Source organism: Indicator indicator, unplaced genomic scaffold (assembly GCF_027791375.1).
Source record: "Indicator indicator isolate 239-I01 unplaced genomic scaffold, UM_Iind_1.1 iindUn_scaffold_124, whole genome shotgun sequence".
Taxonomy (NCBI): domain Eukaryota; kingdom Metazoa; phylum Chordata; class Aves; order Piciformes; family Indicatoridae; genus Indicator; species Indicator indicator.
The window spans coordinates 50,895-75,574 of NW_026539230.1; the positions used below are offsets into that span (position 1 = coordinate 50,895).

The following is a 24,680-nucleotide window of genomic DNA, read 5'->3' on the forward strand; positions in this document are numbered from 1 at the left end:
AAATTTTCTACTCAATCTGTGGAAAATTTTCCCAGGCATCAGCCTAAACTGCCACAAGACAGAAAAACTGTCTGACCTCAGAAAGATACAATGGACTTTCTGGCACTCATGTCAGTGTCAACACAGCCTGGAAGTGAAATCCAAGTCACAGGCTCTCAAGTGACAATGATCAGGGATGCTAACAGGACAAGCAGTGTCCAAGCTGTCTCTGGCTAAAGGTCAGATCCTCATTACATAAAACTCAGTGATCTTAAAGGATCTGTGTTGATTTGGGGCTGAAATCCATACACTAATCCATGCTGATCTGCATGGGATCATGTAGAGCAGGTTAGCCAAGCTAGAGCATGGGAGATTTAGAGGAGATGTTAGGAAGAAGTTGTTCCCCATGAGGGTGGTGAGACTTGGCACAGGTTGCCCAGGGAGGTGGTGGAAGCCTCATCCCTGGAGGTTTTTAAGGCCAGGCTGGATGTGGCTGTGAGCAACCTGCTGTAGTGTGAAGTGTTCCTGCCCATGGCAGGGGGGTTGGAACTGGATGATCCTTGAGGTCCCTTCCAGCCCTGACAATTCTGTGATTCTGTAATCTAGTCAAAGCAGGGACAGCACTGAACTGAACCCAGCTTTGGTGAGCTGGAATTAAACCCCAGTTTGCTTCTCTCTACCACACATAACCTGTGCTGAACACAAATGCTAACCTAACATATACCAGGCACAGGTTTCACAGGTACAAGAAATCAAACCTCTGTCTTTTCCCAGCTTTCTCAGCAGGAAGTTTCTTTCCACCACCAACTGTTGCTTTCTTACCATGGTTTGTGAGTTCAGACATGCAGAGCTGGCTTGTCTCATCCCCACCTGGTACATCACATCCTGTGGACATGGAGCCACACGTAAGAGCTGGCTGAGAATCAGGCAGGGCTTCTGAAGTCTGCTCCTCAGATCCCTGAGTCACACAAAGTAGGATGGAGAAACAGGCAGAGGTAGAGCTTTCAGCAGGATCACAAGGCAGAGGGTGCCCTGATCTACACAACTGCTGGGCTTGTGAGTGTGATGGTTTGAAACTGTCTTTTAATTTGTCTTCTCAAAGTTCAAGCAGAGAAAGCGAAAGAGTGTAAATAAGTCACTATTGGGTGCAAGAAAGCAAAATAATGATTGTTCTAAACACTTCCATTGGAGAGAGAGAAACGATCAAGAACCACTACTCAAAACAAAGTTGGGCAGTCTGCAGTTGGAGTGGGGAGTTCACTTCCTTGCTGGGCTGTCTGGCTGCTGCTGCTTCTTCTCTTCTGGCTGGAGATAACACACTGACCTTGGAGAGCTAAGTTAACAGCCTCTTTGCCTTTACCTAACTCTGCTTTCTGCCAGGGGAGTATGAGGGAAGGAGGCCCCAGGGAGAGAGGCCCCTTGGGAAAGGTCCCCTTTGGGGGGAAGCAAAGGGAGCTTGGTTGTGCTTTTCTGTTGATTGTATATATTTGTAAATGTTGTGAATTGTGTCTATTTGTACATATTCATTGCATTTCATCAGAGATTGTAGATCTACTTGTAAATACAGTTTGCATTTGCTTTCCAGACTGAGCTAGCCTGGTTATTGTAGGTGTGGGGGGGAATTTCAGCTCACACTGACACATTTTTATTTTTGGCGCCCAACGTGGGGCTTGATTGCTTGAATGATTTATTTCTGCTCAGATTTGGAAGCAAAATGAAGCTGTTTTGGATTCTGAGTAATTTTATTTCCTCTGTTATCAGTGTCATTATGTACAGATGGGCCATTTCCTCCATGATAGAAAAGATTGTGAGATATGTGGCATATAAGTCATTTCTTTGGGTCAAGAACAAGTTACTAGATGTTGTTGAATTCTGTTGTGGTCTTATCGGGCTAGGGAGATATGGTAACTCAACTATGAATCTGCCAGCAGAAGCATTTGAGTTTGCTATTCCTCTTGCAGAGAATTGTGTGAACCAATGGAACCCTAAATTGATTTTTATGCTAATCTTGATTCTGGTGCTTGTTGTAATAAACATGTGGCTACTGATAGCACTGTATCAAGAAAGACATAAGGCTACTTGCTCTTGCAACCTGCGTAGACGTAAGAGGAAACATAGAAAAGCTCAGAGAGATTCGGAATTAGGTTCTGATTCTGATTGCAGTGTCCAGGAGATCACAGTTAAGTGCGGGGAAGAAAAGGTTTGTGAGAAAGCTGCTGATAGCCTTGACTCAGAGCCAGCAGCAGCAGCTGCAGGACCACTGCCAGAAGCTCCAGGAGCTTTGCCAGAATCTGAGAAAACAGCCATGACTACTCTCTGTGGGCATGCCTCCTACTGGCAGTCCTGCTGAGGTACCCTAGCAGAGATGATTTACCATGGAACCCTAAGCCTTGGACCACAACAGATGAGGGAATCAAGTGCCTGAGAGAGTTTGCTGTGAGAGAAGTAATGTATGGAGATCATGGGACTTTGAATCCTGACAGAATTCCTGTAGGAACAGGCCTTGCCAAAAAGCTCATTAAGCTTGCTCCTCCTAATTATGCTACTATTCTGGCAAGCAGAATTGTGGCAAGAAATTATGGTGGAGTGCCTCCCACTGTTGGCCATTTCACTGACCGAATGAGGCAATTGGAGGATAGTCTCGCCCGTACTTCTTTGGTTTCAGCCATTGAAACTCTGTCTGGAGAGATAAAGAATTGCATGAAAGAGCTGAAGGAGGAACTTAAAACCTCCATATCCAACTAGATGAAGAGGGATGATTCTGATTCCTCTTCCTCCAGATGGATACAAGCTTCAGCTGTCAGGAACAGACATACTCCAAGAAGGCCATTCCAGAATAGGTCAAACCAAAACAGACAGCAGAGGCAATCACGTGGCAGTATCTGGATAACTCTGCGTGATCAGTTTGGTGAGAACATGAACAGATGGGATGGTCAACCAACTTCTGATCTTTTCAGGAGGTTACGGGAGCTGCAGAGTGGCAGATCCCGAGGTAACAATAGCAGAAGGGTAGCTGTCACTTCCTCAGTTTCCCAGAACAACTCTGATAGCTCCAACAGTGATTCTAATTCTGGTGCTGGACATTGTGCCAGCTGTACATGTGGAGGTAATCCCCACCATTAGGGGTGCCCTGCCTTCCGACAGGGGGAGGTAAGGGATAACGGAGATGACAAAATCTATTGGGATGTTTATATCCAGTGGCCTGGCACTTCAAAATTTCAGAAGTACAGGGCCTTGGTTGACACAGGAGCTCAGTGCACCATCATACAATGAAATTATCAAGGGGGAGAATCTATAACTATTCAGGGAGTCACTGGTAGATCTCAAGAGTTGTTTAAGATAGAGGTTGATATAACCTTAACTGGGAAGCAGTGGAAGAAACATACTATTGTAACAGGACCTAATGCACCTTGTATTTTGAGAATTGATTTTCTGAGAGAAGGGCGTTTTAAAGACCCTAAGGGTTACAAATGGGCTCTTGGAATAGCACTGTAGGAATTGATGGAGGAAAATTGAAGTTGTCTATCAGACCTGAGTTTTCAGATGAATCTGCAGTTGTGGGACAACATGAGATAGAGAATGTGAAGTTGCCGGTTGCTTCTCAAACTGTGCATCACAGACAATACAGAACCAACCGTGACTCTTTGGTGCCCATTCAAAACTTGATTCGTCAGCTGGAGAGCCAGAGAGTCATCAGCAAAACTCATTCACCTTTCAACAGTCCAATCTGGCCTGTGAGAAAGCCGAATGGAGAGTGGCGTCTGACAGTTGATTTCCGTGCCTTGAATGAAGTAACTCCACCCATGATTTCAGCTGTGCCAGACATGATGGAACTCCAATATGAGCTGGAATCCAAGCAGGCCAAATGCTATGCTACCATAGACATTGCTAATGCTTTCTTCTCTATTCCCATAGCAGAGAAATGCAGGCCTCAGTTTGCTTTCACCTGGAGAGGCATTCAGTACACATTCAATCGTTTGCCCCAGGGGTGGATTCACAGTTCAACCATCTGCCATGCAGTGATCCATGATGCTTTGGAGAAAGGTGGAGCTCCAGAACACATTCAGTTCATCGATGACATCATCGTCTGGGGTGAGACTGCTGAAGAAGTCTTTGAGAAAGGTAACAAAATCATTGACATTCTCTTGCAAGCTGGTTTCGCTATCAAGCGAGACAAGGTGAAAGGACCTGCCAGGGAAATCCAGTTTCTGGGAGTGCGGTGGCAAGATGGTCGCCGTTATATCCCAATGGATGTGATAAACAGAGTCTCCACCATGGCAAATCCCATCAACAAGGCTGGAGCCAGGCTCTGCTGGGTGATGCCCAATGCCAGCACAAGGGGCACTGGTGGAAGCTGAGGTATAGGAGGTTCCATGGAAACAGGAGAAGGAATTTTTTTCTCTGTGAGGTGAGAGAACCCTGGAATAGGCTGCCCAGGGGGGTTGTAGAGTCTCCTGCTCTGGAGATATTCCAAACCTGCCTGGACATGACCTGCCCTGGGTGCTCCTGTTCTGGCAGGGGGGTTGTACTGGATGATCTCTGGAGGTCCCTTCCAGCCCCTAACATTCTGTGACTCTGTGAAACTCTGATGGTTTCTGTGCTGCTTGCACTGACTGTTTCCAAGCTGCCACAGCTCTCTCTGTGACACTGTACAGTACTAGAACAGCCCTGACTTCTCTTACACCAAACAAAGACAAAGCAAAGGAAAGCTTAGGCTGGGAGTCAATTTAAACAGCTACTGGGAATGGTAATATTCTGAACTGATCCAATGAAAAGAATGCCCAGCCATGCCAGGGCCATGAGGGTGAGCAGAGGGCTGGAGCTCCTCTGTTATGAGGATAGACTGAGAGAGTTGGGGTTGTGCGGTCTGGAGAGGAGAAGGCTCTGAGGAGACCTTCTTGTGGCCTTCCAGTATCTGAAGGGGGCTACAAGAAAGCTGGGGAGGGACTTTTTAGGGTTTCAGGGAGTGATAGGACTGGGGGGGATGGAGCAAAACTAGAAGTGGGGAGAATTAGATTGGATGTTAGGAAGAAGTTGTTCCCCATGAGAGTGGTGAGACACTGGCACAGGTTGCCCAGGGAGGTGGTGGAAGCCTCATCCCTGGAGGTTTTTGCAGCCAGGTTGGATGTGGCTGTGAGCAACCTGCTGTAGTGTGAGGTGTCCCTGCCCATGGCCGGGGGCTTGGAGCTGGATGAGCCTTGAGGTCCCTTCCAATCCTGATAGTTCTCTGATTCCATGAAATTAGGAAGGAGTACAATAAACTTAGCTTGCAAATGAATATCATTGATGTTGCACAGACTGTCAGTAAGTGCATTTCAGAGGGCAGACTTAGAGTTAAGGGTGACTCAATAAAAGCCAATCATGTGCTGAGCAGAGTTTGTTGAACTTCTCTGAGCAACTGACTGTGCTTGCCCTCAGCACAGACCCACAGGCTAGCAGTCCAGACTTCACAGAGTCACAGAATGGTTTGGGTTGGAAGGGACCTCCAAAGCTCATCCAGTCCAACCCCTCTGCACTCAGCAGGGACATCTTCCACTAGATCAGGTTGCCCAGAGCCCTCTTCAGCCTTACCTTCAATATCTCCAGGGATGGAGCCTCAACCACATCCCTGGGCAACCTGTTCCAGTGTTCCAGCAGCCTCCTGGTGCAGAACTCGTTCCTCTCATCCAATCTCAATCTGCTCTGCTCTAGTCTGAGGAGAACAAAGAGAGATATTGAGAGGCATGGGGCCTCAAGCACCTCCCTGGGCAACCTGTTCAATGTGCTTCCAGAACAGGACTGCCCCTCTGGCACTAAAGCAAGCAGGTGGGACAAGAGAAGTGCTAGACACAGAGCAGGGATGCCTCAGGAACCACAGCCTCTGCTCACCTGCAGGGGTCCTGTGCTCAGCTGCTGGCAGCTCTGGGACCTCAGCTCCTGCAATCTTTTGATATTCTTTTGGTATTTCTCTTCTGTCAGCTGTCTGCAAATACACAAGACTTGTATGTGGGGAGAGCACAGAGTTCCATAAGTGCCAGGTTTGGGGCTGTTGGCACTGACTTTTATTCTAGATGAGTATCTACTGTGCTGTCATTCACCCCACAGCCTCGCTCTCCTCAGGAGCTGAAGACATCACAGGCCTGGCAGCCCTGCCCTTTGAGGAAAGGCTGAGGGCTGGACTTGTTCAGCCTTAAGAAGAGAAGGCTCAGGGGAGACCTTATTGCCATAGATACAGCAAATAAAGGGTGGCTGCCAGGAGCATGGAGACTCCCTTTGCACAAGGGGTCCCATGGAGAAGATGAGGGGTAGCGGGGACAAGGTACTGCTGGGGAGATTCCCTTTGGACTGCAGAAGAAAGTATTTGCCCATGAGCACAGTGAGACATTGGAATCATCTCCCAAGGGAAGCACTGGAGTCCCTACATTGGTCAGATCTGAGACTCAGCTTGTCAGGGTGCTGGGACAGCTCACTGCAACTCCACCATCACCCAGCAAGGTTGGAGCAGATGATCCTTGGGGTCCCTTCCAAGCTGGCACTCTGGGATATTTTCATTTTCACTTTCAACTACCTCCTTCCTGCTGGGTGGGGACAGCTCCCTGGTTAGGGCAGAATGGGCACATGGTTCTCAGCTTACTTCAGCTTCTTTGCCTTCTCGTCTGCAGCGCTGACCTTCCGCAGCCTCATTCTCTCCCGCGGTGTCATCTGCTGTACTTCAGAGAGCTCCTGCAGTGTCTGCAGGTGAACCTTCCTCTGCCTGCAGTTGGACACATTGCAAACATGTAAAGAGCATTTCACCTCCAGAGAGGTGATTCTCCCCCTCTACTCCGCTCTTGTGAGACTCCCACCTAGAGCTCAGTGTCCAGTTCTGGACTCTCTGTTCCAGGAAGGATCTGGAGGTGCTGGAAGGTGTCCAGAGAAGGGCCATGAGGATGAGCAGAGGGCTGGAGACAGACTGAGAGAGTTGGGGTTGTTCAGTCTGGAGAGGAGAAGGCTCTGAGGAGACTTTCTTGTGGCCTTCCAGGATCTGAAGGGGGCTACAGGAAAGCTGCGGAGGGACTTTTTAGGGTGTCAGGTAGGGATAGGACTGAGGGGAATGGAGCAAAACTGGAAGAGAGGAGATTCAGATTGGATGTGAGGAAGACATTCTTCCCCATGAGGGTGGTGAGACACTGGCACAGGTTGCCCAGGGAGGTGGTGGAAGCCTCATCCCTGGAGGTTTTTGCAGCCAGGCTGGATGTGGCTGTGATCAACCTGACGTAATTGGCAGGGGGGTTAGAAGCAGAGGGGGAGAATCCCCTCCCTGGCCCTGCTGGCCACACTTCTCTTGCTGCAGCCCAGGCTCTGCTTGGCTCTCTGGGCTGCAAGTGCTCACTGCTGGCTCCTGTTGAGCTTCTCCTCCACCAGCACCGCCAAGGCCTTTTCTTCAGGACTGCTCTCAAGCCAGTCCCTGCCCAGCCTATATCAATGCCTGGGATTGCCCTGACCCAGCTGCAGGACCTTGCACTTGGTCTTGTTGAGTCTCAAGAGGTTGGCTTGGGCCCAGCTCTGCAGCCTATCCTGGTCCCTTAGCAGCAGCACTATAAATGACCAGGACCCAACTAAGCTGAAGATCTCAACCCTCCTAACATAAAGACAAAGGCCATCATTTGCATACCCACTGGTGCTAACTGAACATCTGCATACCCTGCTCCTGTGCAATTAGCTGTTACTTCATACAAATATTGGACCTGCAAATGCTTATTCCCCCTCAGTCATTTCATGGATTGATGCCCAGAAACCATTTCACATCACTTACACAGCAGCAGAAACAGGAGCAGCTCCTTTCTGCCAGTGAAGTGCCTTGTCTTGCACAGCCATGTCTGTGAGCTTGCACTGTATGGTCCACAAGGAAATAAAACACACCTGGGGTTAAAGCAATCCAGACTCTTCATGCAGCACCCAGTGCCCTAATGCACAAACTGACTGAGCAGAATCACAGAGCACATCAGTTTGGAAGAGACCTCCATCCAAGCTCATCCAGTCCAACCCTCCACCCAGCACTGCAGGCTCAACACCAAACCATGTCCCTAAGCGTCAGTTCCACACACTGCTTGAACACCTCCAGGGATGCTGACTCCAGCACTGCCCTGGGCAGAACATTCCAAGGTCTGAGAACCCTTCCAGGGAAGAAAGATTTCCTGAGATCCAGCCTGAACCTCCCCTGGCACACCTTGGAACCATTACCTCTGCTCTTGTGGCTTGGCAGCAAGGAGCAGAGGCTGCCCCCTGCTCACTGCAACCTCCCTTCAGGGTGCTGTAGAGAGCAATGAGGTCTCCCTCAGCCTCCTCTTCTCCAGCCTCAACACCCCCAGCTCCCTCAGCTCCTCCTCTAGCCCAGGGGCTCCAGGCCCTTCTCCAGCCTGGCTGCCCTGCTCTGCACAGGCTCCAGCCCCTCAATGTCCTTCCTGCAGTGAAGGCCCAGAGCTGAACACAGCCATACTGCAAGGAACTTCCTTTTTATCTGAAGCAAATGGTGACTGTGCAGCTCCTAATTTGTGATTCAGGCTCTTCTCAGTTGCACCCTGGGATAGGACAAGGAGCAAAGGATAACTCAACATGAGGAGGAACTTCTTCACTGTGAGGCTCACAGAACCCTGGAGCAGGCTGCCCAGAGAGGTTGTGGAGTCTCCTTCTCTGGAGCCTTTCCAGCCCTGTCTGGATGTGTTCCAGTGTGACCTGTGCTGGATTCTATGGTCCTACTCTGGCAGGGGGGTTGGACTGGAAGGTCTCCAGAGGTCCCTTCCAACCCCTGACATCCTGTGAGCCTCTGACTATAAGGAAGATGGAGACTCCCTTTGTACAAGGAGCCAGATAGAGAAGGTGAGGGCTGGTGGGGACAAGTTACTGCTGGGAAGATCCCAGTTAGCCATACAAATTCCCACCATGAGAACCATCAGACATTGGAATAACCCACCCAGGGCAGTGTTGGAGTGCCCAACATTGGACACTTCCAAGATTCAGCTGGACAGGGTGCTGGGCCAACTTGCCTAAACCATGCTGGACCAGAAGATCCTTGATGTCTTTTCCAGCCCAGGATTCTCTTCATTGCTCACAGCATTGAAAGGGGGAGGATACATTCAGCATGTCAAGTGTCAAGGGCTTCCTTTCTCACTGCCATGATATTTCAGCCCTATCTGTAATTTAGCTCTGGAGTCCCCTGCACTAAAGCTCCCATGAACTGCTGCCTAATCCTTTTTTCTCACCACATTTGCTCTGCCTCCGTTCTGCTTTTGCAAAATGCCCACAGCTGTTGCTGTTTCTTACACACCTTTAGCTGTTCCTCAATGTAAGGCATTTTTAGGATGTCTGCAGCTGCTGGTCTGAGTGCAGGATTCTTATTCAGCATGCTGAAACATTAAAAACCAGAAGCCATCATTAAGCAGTTTTCCTAATTAACTTCCAAAGGTGCTGCAGGAGGGAATGGCCAGGCAGTGACCCACCTGCAGAGCAGAGCGTTCAGCTCACTGGAGTATGGAGCAGGAAGAGAGGGTGGAGCACCTTCTACAATCTTTAACACCACTGACAGAAAGCTGTGTCCTGTAAATGCATGCCTCAGGCAGCACATCTCATACAGAATGCAGCCCAGAGACCTGGAAGAACAAACCAAGAGGAGTAGCACAGAGCCTGCAGGGTGACATCGTGGTGGGGAAAAGCACAAGTGTGTGGTCCTGAGTGTGGGATGGCTCAGCAGCATGCTCTGCTCTGCGCCCCAAGTAGCTGTGTTCAGATCACACACAGGAACTTTGGAAACAGGAGAAATCACACAATGGTAGGGGTTGGAAGGGACCTCCAGCGATCAGCCAGTCCAGTCCCCCTGCCAGAGCAGGGTCACCCAGGGCAGGTCACACAGGAACACATCCCGGTGGGTTTGGAATATCTCCAGAGACTCCACAACCTCTCTGGGCAGCCTGCTTCAGGCCTCCAGCACCCTCACACCAAGGAAGTTTCTCCTTATCTTGAGGTGGAACCTCCTGGGTTCCAGTTTGTCCCTGTTGTTCCTTGTCCTGTCACTGGGCACCACCAGAGCCTGGCCCCTTCATCCTGATCCCCAGCCCTCAGCTATTGATAGACATTGATCAGATCCATCTCAGCATTCTCTTCTCCAGGCTAAACAGCCCCAGGGCTCTCAGTCTTTCTTCATCACACAGATGTTCCAGCCCCTTCAGCATCCTCATAGCCTTTGCAGTGCACTCTCTAATATATCCCTGTCCCTCTAGAACTGGGGAGCCTGGCACCAGAAACAATACTCCAGATGTGGTCTCACCAGGCAGAGTGGAAGGGCAGGAGAACTTCCTCTGACCTGCTGTCCACACTCTTCTTAATGCACCCCAGGATGCTGTTGGCCTTCTTGGCCACAAGGGCACATTGCTGTCCCATGGACAATTTACTGTCCACCAACATTCCAAGGTCTTTCTCCATGGAGCTGCTTTCCAGCAGGGCAGCCTCTAACCTGTACTGGTCCATGGTGTTGTTTCTCCCCAGGTGCAGGACTCTACACTTCCTCTTGTGGAAGGTTCCCCTTTGCCCAGCTCTCCAGCCTGGCCAGACCTCACTGAATGTCTGCCTCCATAAGTGCAGGCACCAGCTGAAATCCTCTCTATAAATGCATTTGGTCATGTCCATAGAGATGTGAAAATAAAGCAAAGTCCTGTTCCATGAGCTGCCTTCAGTGTTTCTTCATGAAGAAATCAGTTTAAGAGTGTTCCACCTCAGCACCAGCAGAAACTTCTTCACAGGGAGGGTAATGCAGCACTGGAGCAGGCTGCCCACAGAAGCTGTGGAATCTCCTCCTCTGGAGGCTTTCAAAACCCACCTGGATGTGTTCCTGTGCCCTAGGTCCTCCTGCTCTGGCAGGGGGGTTGGACCAGCTGATCTCCAGAGATCCCTTCCCACCCTTAACATTCTGTAATTCTGTGAGGTCTCTAAGTGAAAAAAACCTCCAAACACCCAAATGTATTTGTTTTCAACTAAATTCTGTCTGTTAGCATTTCTGCCTCTAAGAAGCCCCTGGATGGAGTTTGCCTTTCAGCTCAGAGCTTTTAAAGCAGAGAAATCTGATTGCTGATCACTCTTTGCATGCCCTTTACCTCAGGCACTCAGAGTATGATACAGCTGGAGGGGTGGCTGCACAGACAGGCACTCAGGATGGCACTGGAGGGCCTGCCCTCAGGTAGTGACAGCACTGGGGGGAGTGGATCCCAGTGAGAGGAGGACAGAGTTACATCAGATCTTAGGAAGAAGTTGTTCCCCATGAGGGTGGTGAGACACTGGCACAGGTTGCCCAGGGAGGTGGTGGAAGCCTCATCCCTGGAGGTTTTTGCAGCCAGGATGGATGTGGCTGTGAGCAACCTGATGTAGTCTGAGGTGTCCCCGCCCATGGCAGGGGGGTTGGGACTGGATGAGCCTTGAGGTCCCTTCCAAACCTAACAGTTCTGTGATTCTGAGCAGTGTGAGAGCCATTAAAAAAACATCAAAGTAGTTCCCAAATAACTTCAAATGCTGACCTAGAAAACAAATGCCTAAATCCACCTGAAAGAGGATGGAGACTACTCACCAGATGTCAGATTTTGTGTTGTAGCCCTGCTGCTTGAGTGCCTCTGGACTCATGTAGTATGGTGTCCCAGTAAACGTGGTTGCCAGGTCACAGGAACCCATCAGGAGACAAGAAACTCCGAAGTCCCCTAAAGGTGACAGCACAAACAATAACCAAGTGATCTAAATCTGCATCTATTCCTGGGAGCTCTTTGTGGTTCCTGCCAGCCATGACACACTGACTGTACAGCCAAGGCAACCTGCCACTGCTTTAAAATGCCTGATGGCTCAACATCAAAACACCCCAGAGCACCAGGGAACTACTGAAGAGGCCTTATGAGCTCATAGAATTATAGAATGGTTTGGGTTGGAAAGGATCTTAAGGATCATCTAGTTCCAACCTCCTTGCCATGGGCAGGGACCCCTTCAGGGACAGGTCAGATTCAAACCCCTGGCTCAAAGCAAGGCCAGCTTCAAAGTTCCATGAGTCTACCCCTGTGCAGGTCCAGGCAAGCTTGGAGCAGCCTCAGGTCAGGAGTTTTCACTGCCTCCGTGGAGTTCAGGTCTGCATCTGACTGTCAAACACTGTCTGAGCACAAATCCAAATGCTGCATCAGACATGACTTCATTCAAGCCTCCAGCAGCCACTGGTCGGTAAGGATTGTTCTCTCTTGCTGACACACATCACAGACTCACAGAATGTTAGGGGCTGAAAAGGACCTCCAAAGATCATCCAGTCCAAACCCCTGCCAGAACAGGAGCACCTGGAGCAGGAACACATCCAGGCAGGTTTTTAGTATCTTCAGAGAGAGAGACTCCACAACCCCCCTGGGTAGCCTGTTCCAGGGTTCTCTCAGCCTCACAGGGAAAAAATTCTTCCTCCTGTTTCCATGGAAATTCCTATGCCTCAGCTTCCACCAGTGCCCCTTGTGCTGGCATTGGGCATCACCCAGCAGAGCCTGGCTCCAGCCTCTGGGCACTCCCCCTGCACATCTTTATCAGCAGCAATGAGCTCACCCTCAGGCTCCTCCTCTCCAAGCTCCAGAGCCCTCAGCTCCCTCAGGCTCTCCTTGTGAGGAAGATGTTCCACTGCCTGCAGCATCTTTGTGGCTCTGTGGTGGACTCTCTCAAGCAGTTCCCTGAGGTCCTTCTGGAACTGAGCGGCCCAGAACTGGACACAGTATTCCAGATGTGGCCTCAGCAGGGCAGAGCAGAGGGGCAGGAGAACCTCTCTGACCTCCTCCCCACAGCCCTTCTAATGCACCCCAGGATGGCCTTGGCCTTCTTGGCCACAAGAGCACATTGCTGGCCCATCCTCCAGGACACCCAGATCTCTACAGAGTGTGGCAATCTCACCAATCTTCAGAAGATTCTTTTTCAAGAATATATTCTTGGCTTTCAGATCCCTGTGAAGAATCCGCCTGGAATACAGAGAGGAAATTCAGCCTCAGCTGACCTGAAGCACTCATGGTCACCTATCAAGTATCACAGGTGTTTAACTCCATTCCTTGTTAGGAAGGCAAGCCCAGCATAGCTATGGCCTAACCCTCTGGGTGACAACACTAAAGAGTTTCATGGAAACACAGAGCTGCATCCACAGACACCCAGGTGCAGGAGGAGAGCCTAAGCAGCCTGGATAATAGGAATGCACACAGGGATCCAGGAGTGGCAGCCCTGCCCTGTGAGGAAAGGCTGAGGGCTGGACTTGTTCAGCCTTAAGAAGAGAAGGCTTAGGGGAGACCTTATTGCCATAGATACAGCACATAAAGGGTGGCTGCCAGGAGCATGGAGACTCCCTTTGCACAAGGGGTCCCATGGAGAAGATGAGGGGTAGCGGGGACAAGGTACTGCTGGGGAGATTCCCTTTGGACTGCAGAAGAAAGTATTTGCCCATGAGCACAGTGAGACATTGGAATCATCTCCCAAGGGAAGCACTGGAGTCCCTACATTGGTCAGATCTGAGACTCAGCTTGTCAGGGTGCTGGGACAGCTCACTGCAACTCCACCATCACCCAGCAAGGTTGGAGCAGATGATCCTTGGGGTCCCTTCCAGCCTGGCATTGCATGACTCTGTGTGATCCCAGCCTGAGAATACAGTTGGCTGGGTTGGAAGGGACCTCCAAAGCTCATCCAGTCCAACTCCTCTGCAGTCATCAGGGACATCCTCCACTAGACCAGCTTGCCCAGAGCCCTCTCAAGCCTCACCTTCAGTATCTCCAGGGCTGGGGCCTCAAGCACCTCCCTGGGCAACCTGTTCCAGTGTTCCAGCACCCTCATAGTAAAGACTTGCTCCTAATAGAATCACAGAATTGTTAGGGTTGGAAGGGACCTCAAGGATCATCCAGTTCCAACCCCCCTGCCATGGGCAGGGACACCTCACACTACATCAGGTTGCTCACAGTCACATCCAGCCTGGCTGCAAAAACCTCCAGGGATGAGGCTTCCACCACCTTCCTGGGCAACCTCTTCCAGTGTCTCACCACCCTCATGGGGAACAACTTCTTCCTAACATCCAATCTGAATCTCCCCACTGCTAGTTTTGCTCCATTCCCCCCAGTCCTAACACTCCCTGACACACTAAAAAGTCCCTCCCCAGCCTTCTTGTGATTAAGGGAAAAGCCAAGTGATGAAAGGGAAGCACAGACTCAGAGTGCAGGCCTTTAAGTCTCTAACACTTTCACAAACCCAGGGCCCCCCTTGTAAATCCAGGTGCTCACATTCCTGAGAGGTAGGGAGGCAGAAGGGATCATCTCTGCTAAGGAGGGGTGGGAAGGCTCCTCCATGGCCTTGGAGATAAAGTGTCCTTGGGGACGAGCAAACAGGAGGCCCTGTGCTTCTATCAACCTAATGAGCAGAAGTAGCTCAATTCAGGGGGGGTATGTTCATCAAGTCAAGAGCTCAGCAGGAAGAAGACAATCAGCCTTCACCCAGTCAAGAGTTCATTATGAAGAAGACAATTTGCCTCCATCAGGAAGACCCCTGAGGACCACCACAACCACATTTTAAGGGGCATGCGTGACTGGGGGGCAGGCACTCTGACAATGCCTCTGGAATGCTCCCCCTGTTTCCAAGGAGGGTCCTGAGCATGCATGGGGACTGTCTGTATAACCTTGCTGATCCTAACCTCCACTCCAGCAGCTGTGCTAGGGGGATTACCCCCTCCCTGCCCAGCCTGCAATGAGAGGATACCTACTTAATAACTCTGGTTGTTGAGTTCTCACCTTTCATCATGTTACTGATGTTACTGTAGGGGTCTGGTACAGGCCACCTGACCAGCAGAGCCAAGCAGATGAGGCCCTCCACAGGCAAATAGAAGCAGCTTCCAGGTCACAAGCCCTGGTCTTCATGGGGGATTTCAACCACCCTGACATCTGCTGGAGGGACAACACAGCAAGGCACCAGCAATCCAGGATGTTCCTGGATTGCAGAGATGACAACTTCCTCCTCCAAATGGTAGAGGAACCAATAAGAAAAGTGCTGTGCTGGACCTTGTTCTCCCCAACAGGGAAGGGCTAGTGACCAATGTGAGGCTCAGAGACAGCCTTGGCTGCAGTGACCATGAAGCAGTTGAATTTAAGATCCTCAGGGCAGCCAGGAGGACATATTCTAAGCTTACGACCCTGGACTTCAGGCGTGCAGACTTTGATGGCTTCAGGGATCTGCTGGCCAAAGGGTCGTGGGACAAAGCCCTAGAGGGAAGAGGGGCCCAGGACAGCTGGTCAGTATTCAAGGACCACCTCCTCTGTGTCCAGGAGCAATACCAACAAAGAGGAAAGCAGGGAAGAATGCTAGGAGGCCTGCCTGGATGAGCAAGGAGCTGCTGGACACACTATCACTTAAAAGGAAGCTCTACAAGGAGTGGAGAAAAGGACAGCTGGAATGGGGGCAGGTAAGGAAGCTGCCTGAGCAGCAAGAGACCTGCTTAGGAAAGCCAAAGCACAGCTTGAATTGAATCTAGCCAGGGAGGGCAAAGGGAACACCAAGAATTTCTACAGGTATATGAATGGTAAACAGAAGTCTAGGGAAGGTGTGGGCCCCTCAGAAAGGAAACAGTGAAATGGTCACAAGGGACCTGGAAAAGGCTGAGGTTCTCAAGGACTTCTTTACCTCAGTCTTCACTGCAAGGGCCTCCAGCCACACTCCTGGAATAGTCATGGAAGCTAATAGCAAGAACCAGAAGGAAGAACTGCCCATCATAAGTAAAGATCAGGTTGGTGATCACCTGAAGAACCTGAAAGTGTTCAAGTCCATGGGACCCAACAGGATACACCCACAGGTACTGAGAGAACTGGCAGAGGAGGTTGCTGAACCCCTCTCTATTATATTCCAAAAGTCCTGGCAGGCTGGGGAAGTCCCCACTGACTGGAAAAGGGGAAACATTACTCCCATTTTCAAAAAGGGTAAGAAGGAAGAACCAGGGAACTACAGGCTACGCAGTCTCACCTCTGTGCCTGGTAAGATCATGGAGCAGATTCTCCTGGAGGCACTACTGAGACAGAGGAATAGTGAAGAGGTGATTGGGTACAGTCAGCATGGCTTCACCAAGGGCAAATCCTGCCTGACAAACCTGGTGGCCTTCTATGACCAGGTGACAACATTAATAGATGAGGGGAGAGCAACTGATGGCATTGACCTGGACCTGAGCAAAGCCTTCCACACTGTCCCACACCACATCCTGGTCTCCAAGCTGGTGACACATGGGTTTGATGGGTGGACCATGAGATGGATAAAGAATTGGCTTGATGGCCACACCCAAAGAGTGGCTGTCAATGGCTCCATGTTCCAGTGGAGGCCAGGGACAAGTGGAGACCCTCAGGGCTCAGTCCTGGGACCAGGCTTGTTCAATATCTTTGTTGGTGCCATGGACAGAGGCATTGAGTGCACCCTCAGCAAGTTTGCTGATGACACCAAGCTGTGTGGTGCAGCAGAGAGGCTGGAGGGAAGGGATCCATCCAGAGGGACCTGGACAGGCTGGAGAGGTGGGCACAAGCCAACCTCATGAGGTTCAACAAGACCAAGTACAGCTCTGAGGAGAGGGACTTGGGGGTGCTGGTGGAGGAGAAGCTCAACAGGAGCCAGCAGTGAGCACTTGCAGCCCAGAAAGCCAACCAGAGCCTGGGCTGCATCAAGAGAAGTGTGGCCAGCAGGTCAAGGGAGGTGATTCTCCCCCTCTGCTCAGCTCTGGTGAGACCCCACCTGGAGTACTGCATCCAGTTCTGGAGCCCCTATTACAAGAGGGATATGGACATGCTGGAAGGTGTCCAGAGAAGGGCCACCAGGATGATCAGAGGGCTGGAGCTGCTCTCCTATGAGAACAGACTGAGAGAGTTGGGGCTGTTCAGTCTGGAGAAGAGAAGGCTCCAAGGAAACCTTAATGTGGCCTTCCAGTATGTGAAGGGGGCTACAAGAAAGCTGGGGAGGGACTTTTTAGGCTATCAGGGAGTGATAGGACGGGGGGGAATGGAATAAAGCTGGAAGTGGGGAGATTCAGACTGGATGTGAGGAAGTTCTTCCCCATGAGAGTGGTGAGAGCCTGGAATGGGTTGTCCAGGAAGATGGTTGGGGCCCCATCCCTGGAGGTGTTTAAGGCCAGGCTGGATGAGGCTCTGGCCAGCCTGATCCAGTGTGAGATGTCCCTGCCCATGGCAGGGTGGTTGGAACTGGATGATCCTTGTGGTCCCTTCCAACCCTGACTGATTCTATGATTCTATGATCACCAACATCCAATCTCAATCTGCTCTGCTCTAGTTCGCCCTGGTCCTGTCCCTGCAGGCCTTTGCAAACAGTCCCTCTGCAGCCTTCTTGTAGCCCCTTCAGGCTGCTCTTAGGTCTCCCTGGAGCCTTCTCTTCTCCAGGCTGCACACCCCCAGCTCCCTCAGCCTGTCCTCATAGCAGAGCTGCTCCAACCCCTTGATCATTTTTGTGGCCTCCTCTGGACCCTCTCCATCAGGTCCATGTTTTTCCTGTGCTGAGAGCTCCAGAGCTGGACTCAGCACTGCAGGTGAGGTCTCCCCAGAGCAGAGCAGAGGGGCAGGATCCTCTCTCTCCATTTCTGGCCACACTGCTTTGGATGCAGCCCAGGCTGCCCTTGGCCTTCTGTGCTGCAAGCTCACACTGCCTGCTCCTGTCCAGCTTCTCCCCCACCAGCACCCCCAAGTCCTTTTCCTCAGGGCTGCTTTCTATCACTCATCCCCCAGCCTGTACTGACAATAAGGATTGTTCTGGCCCAGGTTGCTCTTGTTGAATCTGATGAGGTTCCCCTAGGTTCACCTCTCCAGACCTGCCCTGCCCAGGTCCCTCTGGATGCCATCCTGTCCCTCTGGCATATCAACAACACCACTCAGCTTGGTACCACCTGCATAGCATATGGACTAGGAAGACCAGGAGTTGACAGTTCTGCAGTGATGGTCTGGAAGGTAAAAGATCTTTCCAAAGAGGAGCATTAAAGGAAAGGAAAAGCAGAGCTGACTTTTGCAGATTCCCTTTTCCACCACCACTTGGGGAGAGCTTTTTCTCAGATTCTTGAAACCTGAATTTTTCACTTGGCTCTGATAGTGTCTGTGTCTAATAGTGAAAGGCATCTGCCACTGCACTGCTGGGAGATGGAACAGAGAAGGGTCTTGCAGGATAGCTGATCAGTGACATCTCAGGCACACAACACACCCCTAGGCATGTCTGGGGCTCCCAGCAAGCCTGCTCAGTGCCCTCCCAAGGCAAGGCTCTCACAATAAACATCTGTACCTTTCATGCATGTAGCTGACTCCATGTAACAGCTGTATAAACCAGTCCAGGATCTGCCTCTGAGGGAATATCTTCCCAGATTCTTTGTACTCTTGAATTTTAGAGTCTAGATCTCCACCCTGAAAAACATCACAATGTGTTTGTACATTTCAAGCCAGTATTTCTCAATCCCTTCTCCTTCAGCAGAGCACAGCACTCCCTCCACTTTCTCAGACCTTCAAGCTCCCTACCACGCTGGCTGCAAAAGGAACACTTGCACAAGAATTCTGAAGCCTCCCAGCACCAGAAGCACACACACCTGAGGAGGAGGCCTCTGCCTGCACAGGGAATCACAGAATGGTCCAGGCCAGAAGGGACCTCCAAAGCTCATCCAGTCCAACCTCCCTGCACTCAGCATGGACATCCTGCACTCGATCAGGTTGCCCAGAGCCCTCTCCAGCCTCACCTTCAATATCTCCAGGCATGGAGCCTCAACCACCTCCCTGGGCAACCTGTTCCAGTGTTCCACCTCTCTCATAGTGAAGAACTTGTTCCTCACATCCAATCTCAATCTGTTCTGCTCTAGTTTGAAGCTATTGCCCCTGGTCCTGTCCCTGCAGGCCTTTGCAAACAGTGTCTCCCCTCCTTCCTGCTAGAAGCAGGTCAGTTTTCTCTTAGTATTACACAATATCATCAAAGTGTTTTAAGAGACTAAATCTTGGCTCTCTTGATGTGAATCAACAAAGATCAAATCACCTTTGCTCCCCAGACAGCTGCCTGGGCAGGGGTGTGGTGCAGAAACCACCTGAAATATGCAACAGAGATCAAATACATCCTGGCCTGATGAGCCCAGGGTGGACCCCTGCAGGCACAAGGCTCCCTGGAATGTCCAACAAAAGAGAAGATTGTTGTGCATGACCTACCTGCATGCCTGCCTGCTAGGTCAGCTCTGCCCACTGACAGCACACCTGGCAGTCACATGTGCATTGATGTGACTGGGGTGTGGACCAGGGGGAGCTGCCATTAACAGAACGAAAAACACTGTAGGATGCCTGCTAGAGAGAGAGAAAAGGGCATCACCATGCAGCCCAGGAACCCTCTCTCTATGCCCTAAGTTTTGCCTGTGTGCTGTGCTGAAAATTCCCCCCAGTATGAAATTGCCAGAGCAGCTCAGCTGGAAGCAAATGAAGCTGCATTTACAAGCAAAACTACAATCTACAATGGAATGCAAGGAATGTGTACAAATAGACAATATTTACAATATTTACAGGGATTGACGATTGATGAACAGCACAAGAATCCCCCTGGACAAATCAGGGGGCTAATAACAGCTTCCCCACTCCCTGCCCCCTTCCCTACCCCCTGTATACAAGGGACAAGAGGAAGAGCAGAGAGTTGTTTGTTAGTACTTAGCCACAACAAAGAGCACAGCCAAGGTCAGCAAAGCCAGGAGGAGAAGCAGGAGCCAGAGGGGAGGAAGCAAAAAGAGAGAGAGTTACTTTACCTGTCTAAATTTCATGGCAGATATTGTCCAATAGGATTGTTTAGAGCTTAGCATCATTTTCCTTTTTACACCTAGTGGTGATTTATTTACATTCTACCACTTTCTGTTCAAGATCTGTGGGAAATTTTCTAGGCACAGCCTAAAACTACCACAGCCTGCTGCAAGAAGAACAGAAGAACTCAGGCAGAGAGAGAAAAGACATCTTTACTGAAAACATCACATGCTGGAGGCTGCTCAGAGGAAGACTTGGACTTTGGGATCTCTCCCTTCCCTCTTTCAGCCAAGGACAGCACAAGACAAGGACGTCTCTCCCTCCTCGCTTCCAAGCTGAAGGGGCAGCACCCAGCCAGAGCATCTTGAGGGGGTGGTAATATAATTCCTTCCCTGCTCTCTCTCTCTCTCTCCTGCTGTTACTAAATAGCATCACTTTTGATATTTGGCCTGGTTTGTGCCTTTAATTTCACAACATGGCAATGTTCGAAAAAGAACACAGCCTCTCTCCCCCTCCAGACTGAGACAAGTGCTAAGTGTTCTCACTTCATGGCACCCCACTTTAGGTGTGTGTTGGAGCTGGTCACCTCCAACTCCCCTTGGAGTTAACACAAAGGACCAGGCAGCAGCCCAGTGCAATTCTCTCTGCCATAACTGTTGACTTGGGGGTGCTGGTGGATGGGCAGCTCAATGTGAGCCACCAGTGTGCATCTGCAGCCCAGACAGCCAAGCAGAGCCTGGGCTGCAGCAAGAGAAGTGTGGCCAGCAGGGCCAGAGAGGTGACTCTCCCCTCTGCTCCATTCTGCTGAGACCCCACCTGGAGCTCTGTGTCCAGTTCTGGAGCCTCTGTTCCAGGAAAGATCTGGAGGTGCTGGAAGGTGTCCAGAGAAGGGCCACGAGGATGAGCAGAGGGCTGGAGCTGCTGTACTCTGGAGACAGACTGAGAGAGTTGGGGTTGTGCAGGCTGGAGAAGCTCTGGAGGAGACCTTCTTGTGGCCTTGCAGTATCTGAAGGGGGCTCCAAGAAAGCTGGGGAGGGACCTTCTAGGGTGTCAGGGAGTGATAGGACTGAGGGAAACGGATTACCTGAACAGTTGCAGTGATCCAACCTGTCTCTAAAACTACCTACTGCCTCTTCTCTGGCTTCTTTGTCCATGAGCTCTGAGTCTCTCCCGAGCAGGTGACAGCAAAGGGTTGATTTGAAACATGGCCACAAGGCATACCATAAGTACCAGACAAAGAGTAAATTCAAACTAGGACATTCAGGACACTAGGCTATGCTGCTTTGCAAAGCCTGCTGTAATGCAGCCATTCTGTCAGAGGAAGCTGCCTGCCTCACCTCACAGTATTCAGTGACGATGCAGAAGCTGTCTCGCTCCACAAAGCTTGTGTAGAACTTCACGATGGCAGGATGGTCTAATCTGGAGAGCAGCTCTGCTTCCAGGTTGGCTTCAACTGTATCATTGGGCTTGAGGCCTCCAACAGAGATTTCCTTTAGAACCTTTCTAGAGGAAAAAAGAGATATCAGTAAAACCAGAAAAATAACAAATATGAACTGCCCCATCCTAATGTCCTCAGCTGCACAATAAAAACCTTAATCAAGACAGTTGGCAACATGAAGCCATGAGTGGCTGAGGGGAGGGGCGTGGACATTGTAAAGGGCCTGGACTTCAGTAAAGCCTTTGACATTGTCTCCCCCTGCATTCTCCTGCACAAACTCCTGGCACAAGGCTTGGCTCAGTGCCCTCTGCACTGGATAAAGATCTGGCTGATGGCCAGGGGCAAAGAGTGGTGGGGAATGGAGTTAAACCTGACTGAAGGGTGTCCCACACACAGGAACCATCAACACTGCCAAAATGTCCTTCTGTCTTCTGATCAGAATCCTAAAGGCTTCACCAACCAAGCTGATGAGACCTGTCCCAACTCAGGCAGGTAAAAAAGAAAAAAAAATTAAGAAAAGTTAGCAAATGGAAAGCAAATGGAAACGTGTTTCCTGGAGTTTCTGTAACTGAACCTTCTCAGCTTTCATTCACAGACTCACAGAATGTTAGGGGCTGGAAGAGACCTCCAAAGCTCATTCAGTCCAACCCCCTGACAGAGCAGGAGCAACAAGGGCAGCTCACACAGGAACACATCCAGGCAGGTTTTGAATATCTCCAGAGAGGGAGACTCCACAACCCCCCTGGGCAGCCTCTTCCAGGTCACCGTCACCCTCACAGGGAAAAAATTCTTCCTCCTGTTTCCATGGAACTTCCTCTGCCTCAGCTTCCACCCCTGCCCCTTGTGCTGGCATTGGGCATCACCCAGCAGAGCCTGGCTCCAGCCTCTGGGCACTCCCCCTGCACATCTTTATCAGCAGCAATGAGCTCACCCTCAGGCTCCTCCTCTCCAAGCTCCAGAGCCCTCAGCTCCCTCAGGCTCCCCTCATAAGGAAAATGTTCCTCTCCCTTCAGCACTTTCATGGCTCTGTGCTGGCCTCTCTCAAGAGGAGAGGACTTTCCATTCACAGCCCTAATGCTCAGAATGCCAACACAGGGACTTGCTCATGGTGACTGGAACTCTCCTACCACAGCTCTCCTTTGGTCTCAAGGTCTGGGAAACAGCAGGGTCCACATTCCCTGCCACCAGGCTGTGTCCTGCTGAAGCTGCTGGGCAGCTGCAGGGTGAGTAGGGGAACTGAAGGCATTCCTGGTAACAAAGGCCAGGGGGGTGTCACAGCTGTAGCTTCAGCAAATGCAAACCAATTCAGGGCAGGGATGGTGCCCCTTGGCTCAGCACCAGAAGCAAAAAAAGTAAAAAAGAAGAGCAAATTTAAGAAATCCAGCACATACTTCTGCCCTGCTTCTTGTCAGGACAATGACAAAATTGACCTCAGTTCTGGGGGCCCTTTCCACTGACTGTATCACCAATTGTCCAAGGCAGGACACTGGGGAGAGCTAAGATGTGTGTGGTTTTACTGGTGTTGGTTCAAAAGCTCCAGAGGTGCACATCACCATGCAGAGGGGAGGATGAGATTTTCTAGCTACTTCCCCTCTGTCTGCAAGAGTAAATGAGGAAAGGGTCAGATACAGACAAAAGATAGACATACCAAAGAAACTGATAGAACCAGGTTCAGCTGGAATGCTGAGTCACCATAAAGACAGGCTGAGGGAGCTGGGGGTGTTCAGCCTGGAGATGAGAAGGCTCCAAGGACACCTTAGAGCTGCCTTCCAGTACCTGAAGGGGCTACAAGAAGGCTGTTTGCAAAGGCCTGCAGGGACAGGACCAGGGGCAATGGCTTCAGACTAGAGCAGAGCAGATTTAGATGTGTGGAACAAGTTCTGCACCAGGAGGGTAGTGGAACACTGGAACAGGTTGCCCAGGGAGATGGTTGGTGGCCCATGCCTGGAGATATTGAAGTTGAGGCTGGAGAGGGCTCTGGACAACTTGATCTAGTGGAGGATGTCCCTGCTGAGTTGCAGGGGGGTTGGACTGGTTGACTTTTGGAGGTCCCTTCCCACCCAGACCATTTTGTGAGTCTATAAAAGTCTGCTCTTATCTTAAGTCCTCACTAAAGTTGCACAGTTAAGGCTGTGCTGTGACACCACACTGAGAGATGAGACAGGCAGAAGACATCTGCACTGCAAGAAATATGGCCCAGGCATTTTCCTTTGCAGCCTGAGAAGGGAATACTTACAATTGTTCTCCTTGCTTTGCCCTTCTGTCCAAAACCAGATAGACATTTCCAAAGCTTCCACTGCCAAGTTTCCTCTCAAAGCTGTATCTCCTTGCAACCACAGCACCTGAGCAAGCAGAACGAAACCTGGCAGCAGCCACATGCTTAGCAGTTTCTTGAAATTTCAGCATTTCTGAGTGACAGAAATGACACAGAATTCTCCAGGATGTAGCTTGCAAAGCCTCTTAGTCTTCCATGGATGTCCACAGGCAAGCCTTGAAACAGAAAAAAACCCCAAAGTGTTATTTGTCAATGCATTATTCTTACAAGAACCTCTTTTAATTCTGTGTTTGTAGTGCTTGGCTTGCAGCAAGACACAAATTATAGAATCAGAGAACTGTCAGGGTTGGAAGGGACCTCAAGGCTCATCCAGTTCCAACCCCCCTGCCATGGGCAGGGACACCTCACACTACATCAGGCTGGCCAGAGCCTCATCCAGCCTGGCCTTAAAAACCTCCAGGGATGAGGCTTCCACCACCACCCTGGGCAACCTCTGCCAGTCTCTCACCACCCTCATGGGGAAGAATTTCTTCCTAACATCCAATCTGAATCTCCCCACTTCTAGTTTTGCTCCATTCCCCCCAGTCCTATCACTACCTGACATCCTAAAAAGTCCCTCCCCAGCTTTCTTGTAGCCCCCTTCACATACTGGAAGGCCATAAGTAGGTTTCCTCAGGAGACTGCTGGAACACTGGAACAGGTTGCCCAGGGAGGTGGTTGAGGCTCCATCCCTGGAGATATTGAAGGTGAGGCTGGAGAGGGCTCTGGCAACCTGATCTAGTGGAGGATGTCCCTGCTGACTACGAGGTGGTTGGACTGGATGAGCTTTGGAGGCCACTCTGTCACTCTGTGCTGTCGCCCTGCCCCGTGTAAAACGCAATTCCCGTTCCCAGGGCCTGGGGCACACACACCGCTATGAAGCGGCCCCGGTCAGCCGCCCAGCTGCTCTCACACACGGGGGAGCGTGCAGCAGGCCTCCCTGCAGGTCCCTTCCTCACCTCCCGTGGAAGGCTGAGCTTCCAGGACCCTTCCGGCCCCGCCAGCGGCTACGCGACTACCTCACAGATTTCTGCGGTTCCAGCGCCTGACGGCTCAGGCGGCCGAAACCTCCGGCTCCCTCCGGCCGGGCGCTGCCACCCTCGGCCGCAGCGAAGCGGCAGCAGATGCAGCAGAACCAGGGAAGACGACAGCAACTCCTACCTGTTCCTGTCCCTGTCCCTGT

At 50.9% G+C, this 24,680-nt stretch overlaps 1 protein-coding gene across 1 annotated transcript; it reads right to left on the bottom strand.

Moving 5' to 3' along the window:
- Positions 1 to 43: 43 nt before the first annotated feature.
- LOC128980348 (serine/threonine-protein kinase Nek11-like) lies at positions 44 to 23,589 on the bottom strand. The gene is made up of 11 exons (XM_054398816.1): positions 23,420 to 23,589; positions 21,083 to 21,248; positions 18,271 to 18,389; positions 12,886 to 12,950; positions 11,552 to 11,678; positions 9,266 to 9,344; positions 7,754 to 7,860; positions 6,593 to 6,712; positions 5,848 to 5,941; positions 802 to 937; positions 44 to 48 (listed from the first exon to the last, which is right to left on the bottom strand). The coding sequence occupies exons 1-11, from the start codon at positions 23,587 to 23,589 to the stop codon at positions 44 to 46; spliced, it is 1,188 nt and encodes a 395-aa protein (XP_054254791.1).
- Between the last annotated feature and the right edge of the window lie 1,091 nt (positions 23,590 to 24,680).

Excerpts from the sequence above, each read along its gene's own strand:
- LOC128980348 (XM_054398816.1), bottom strand. The coding sequence starts at position 23,589 with ATGCTGAAATTTCAAGAAACTGCTAAGCATGTGGCTGCTGCCAGGTTT. Across the intron at positions 18,390-21,082 it reads TCGTCACTGAATACTGTGAG|GGTGGAGATCTAGACTCTAA; the intron begins GTGAGGCAGGCA and ends GATGTTTTTCAG. Across the intron at positions 938-5,847 it reads TGAGCACAGGACCCCTGCAG|GGATCTGAGGAGCAGACTTC; the intron begins GTGAGCAGAGGC and ends TGTGTGACTCAG.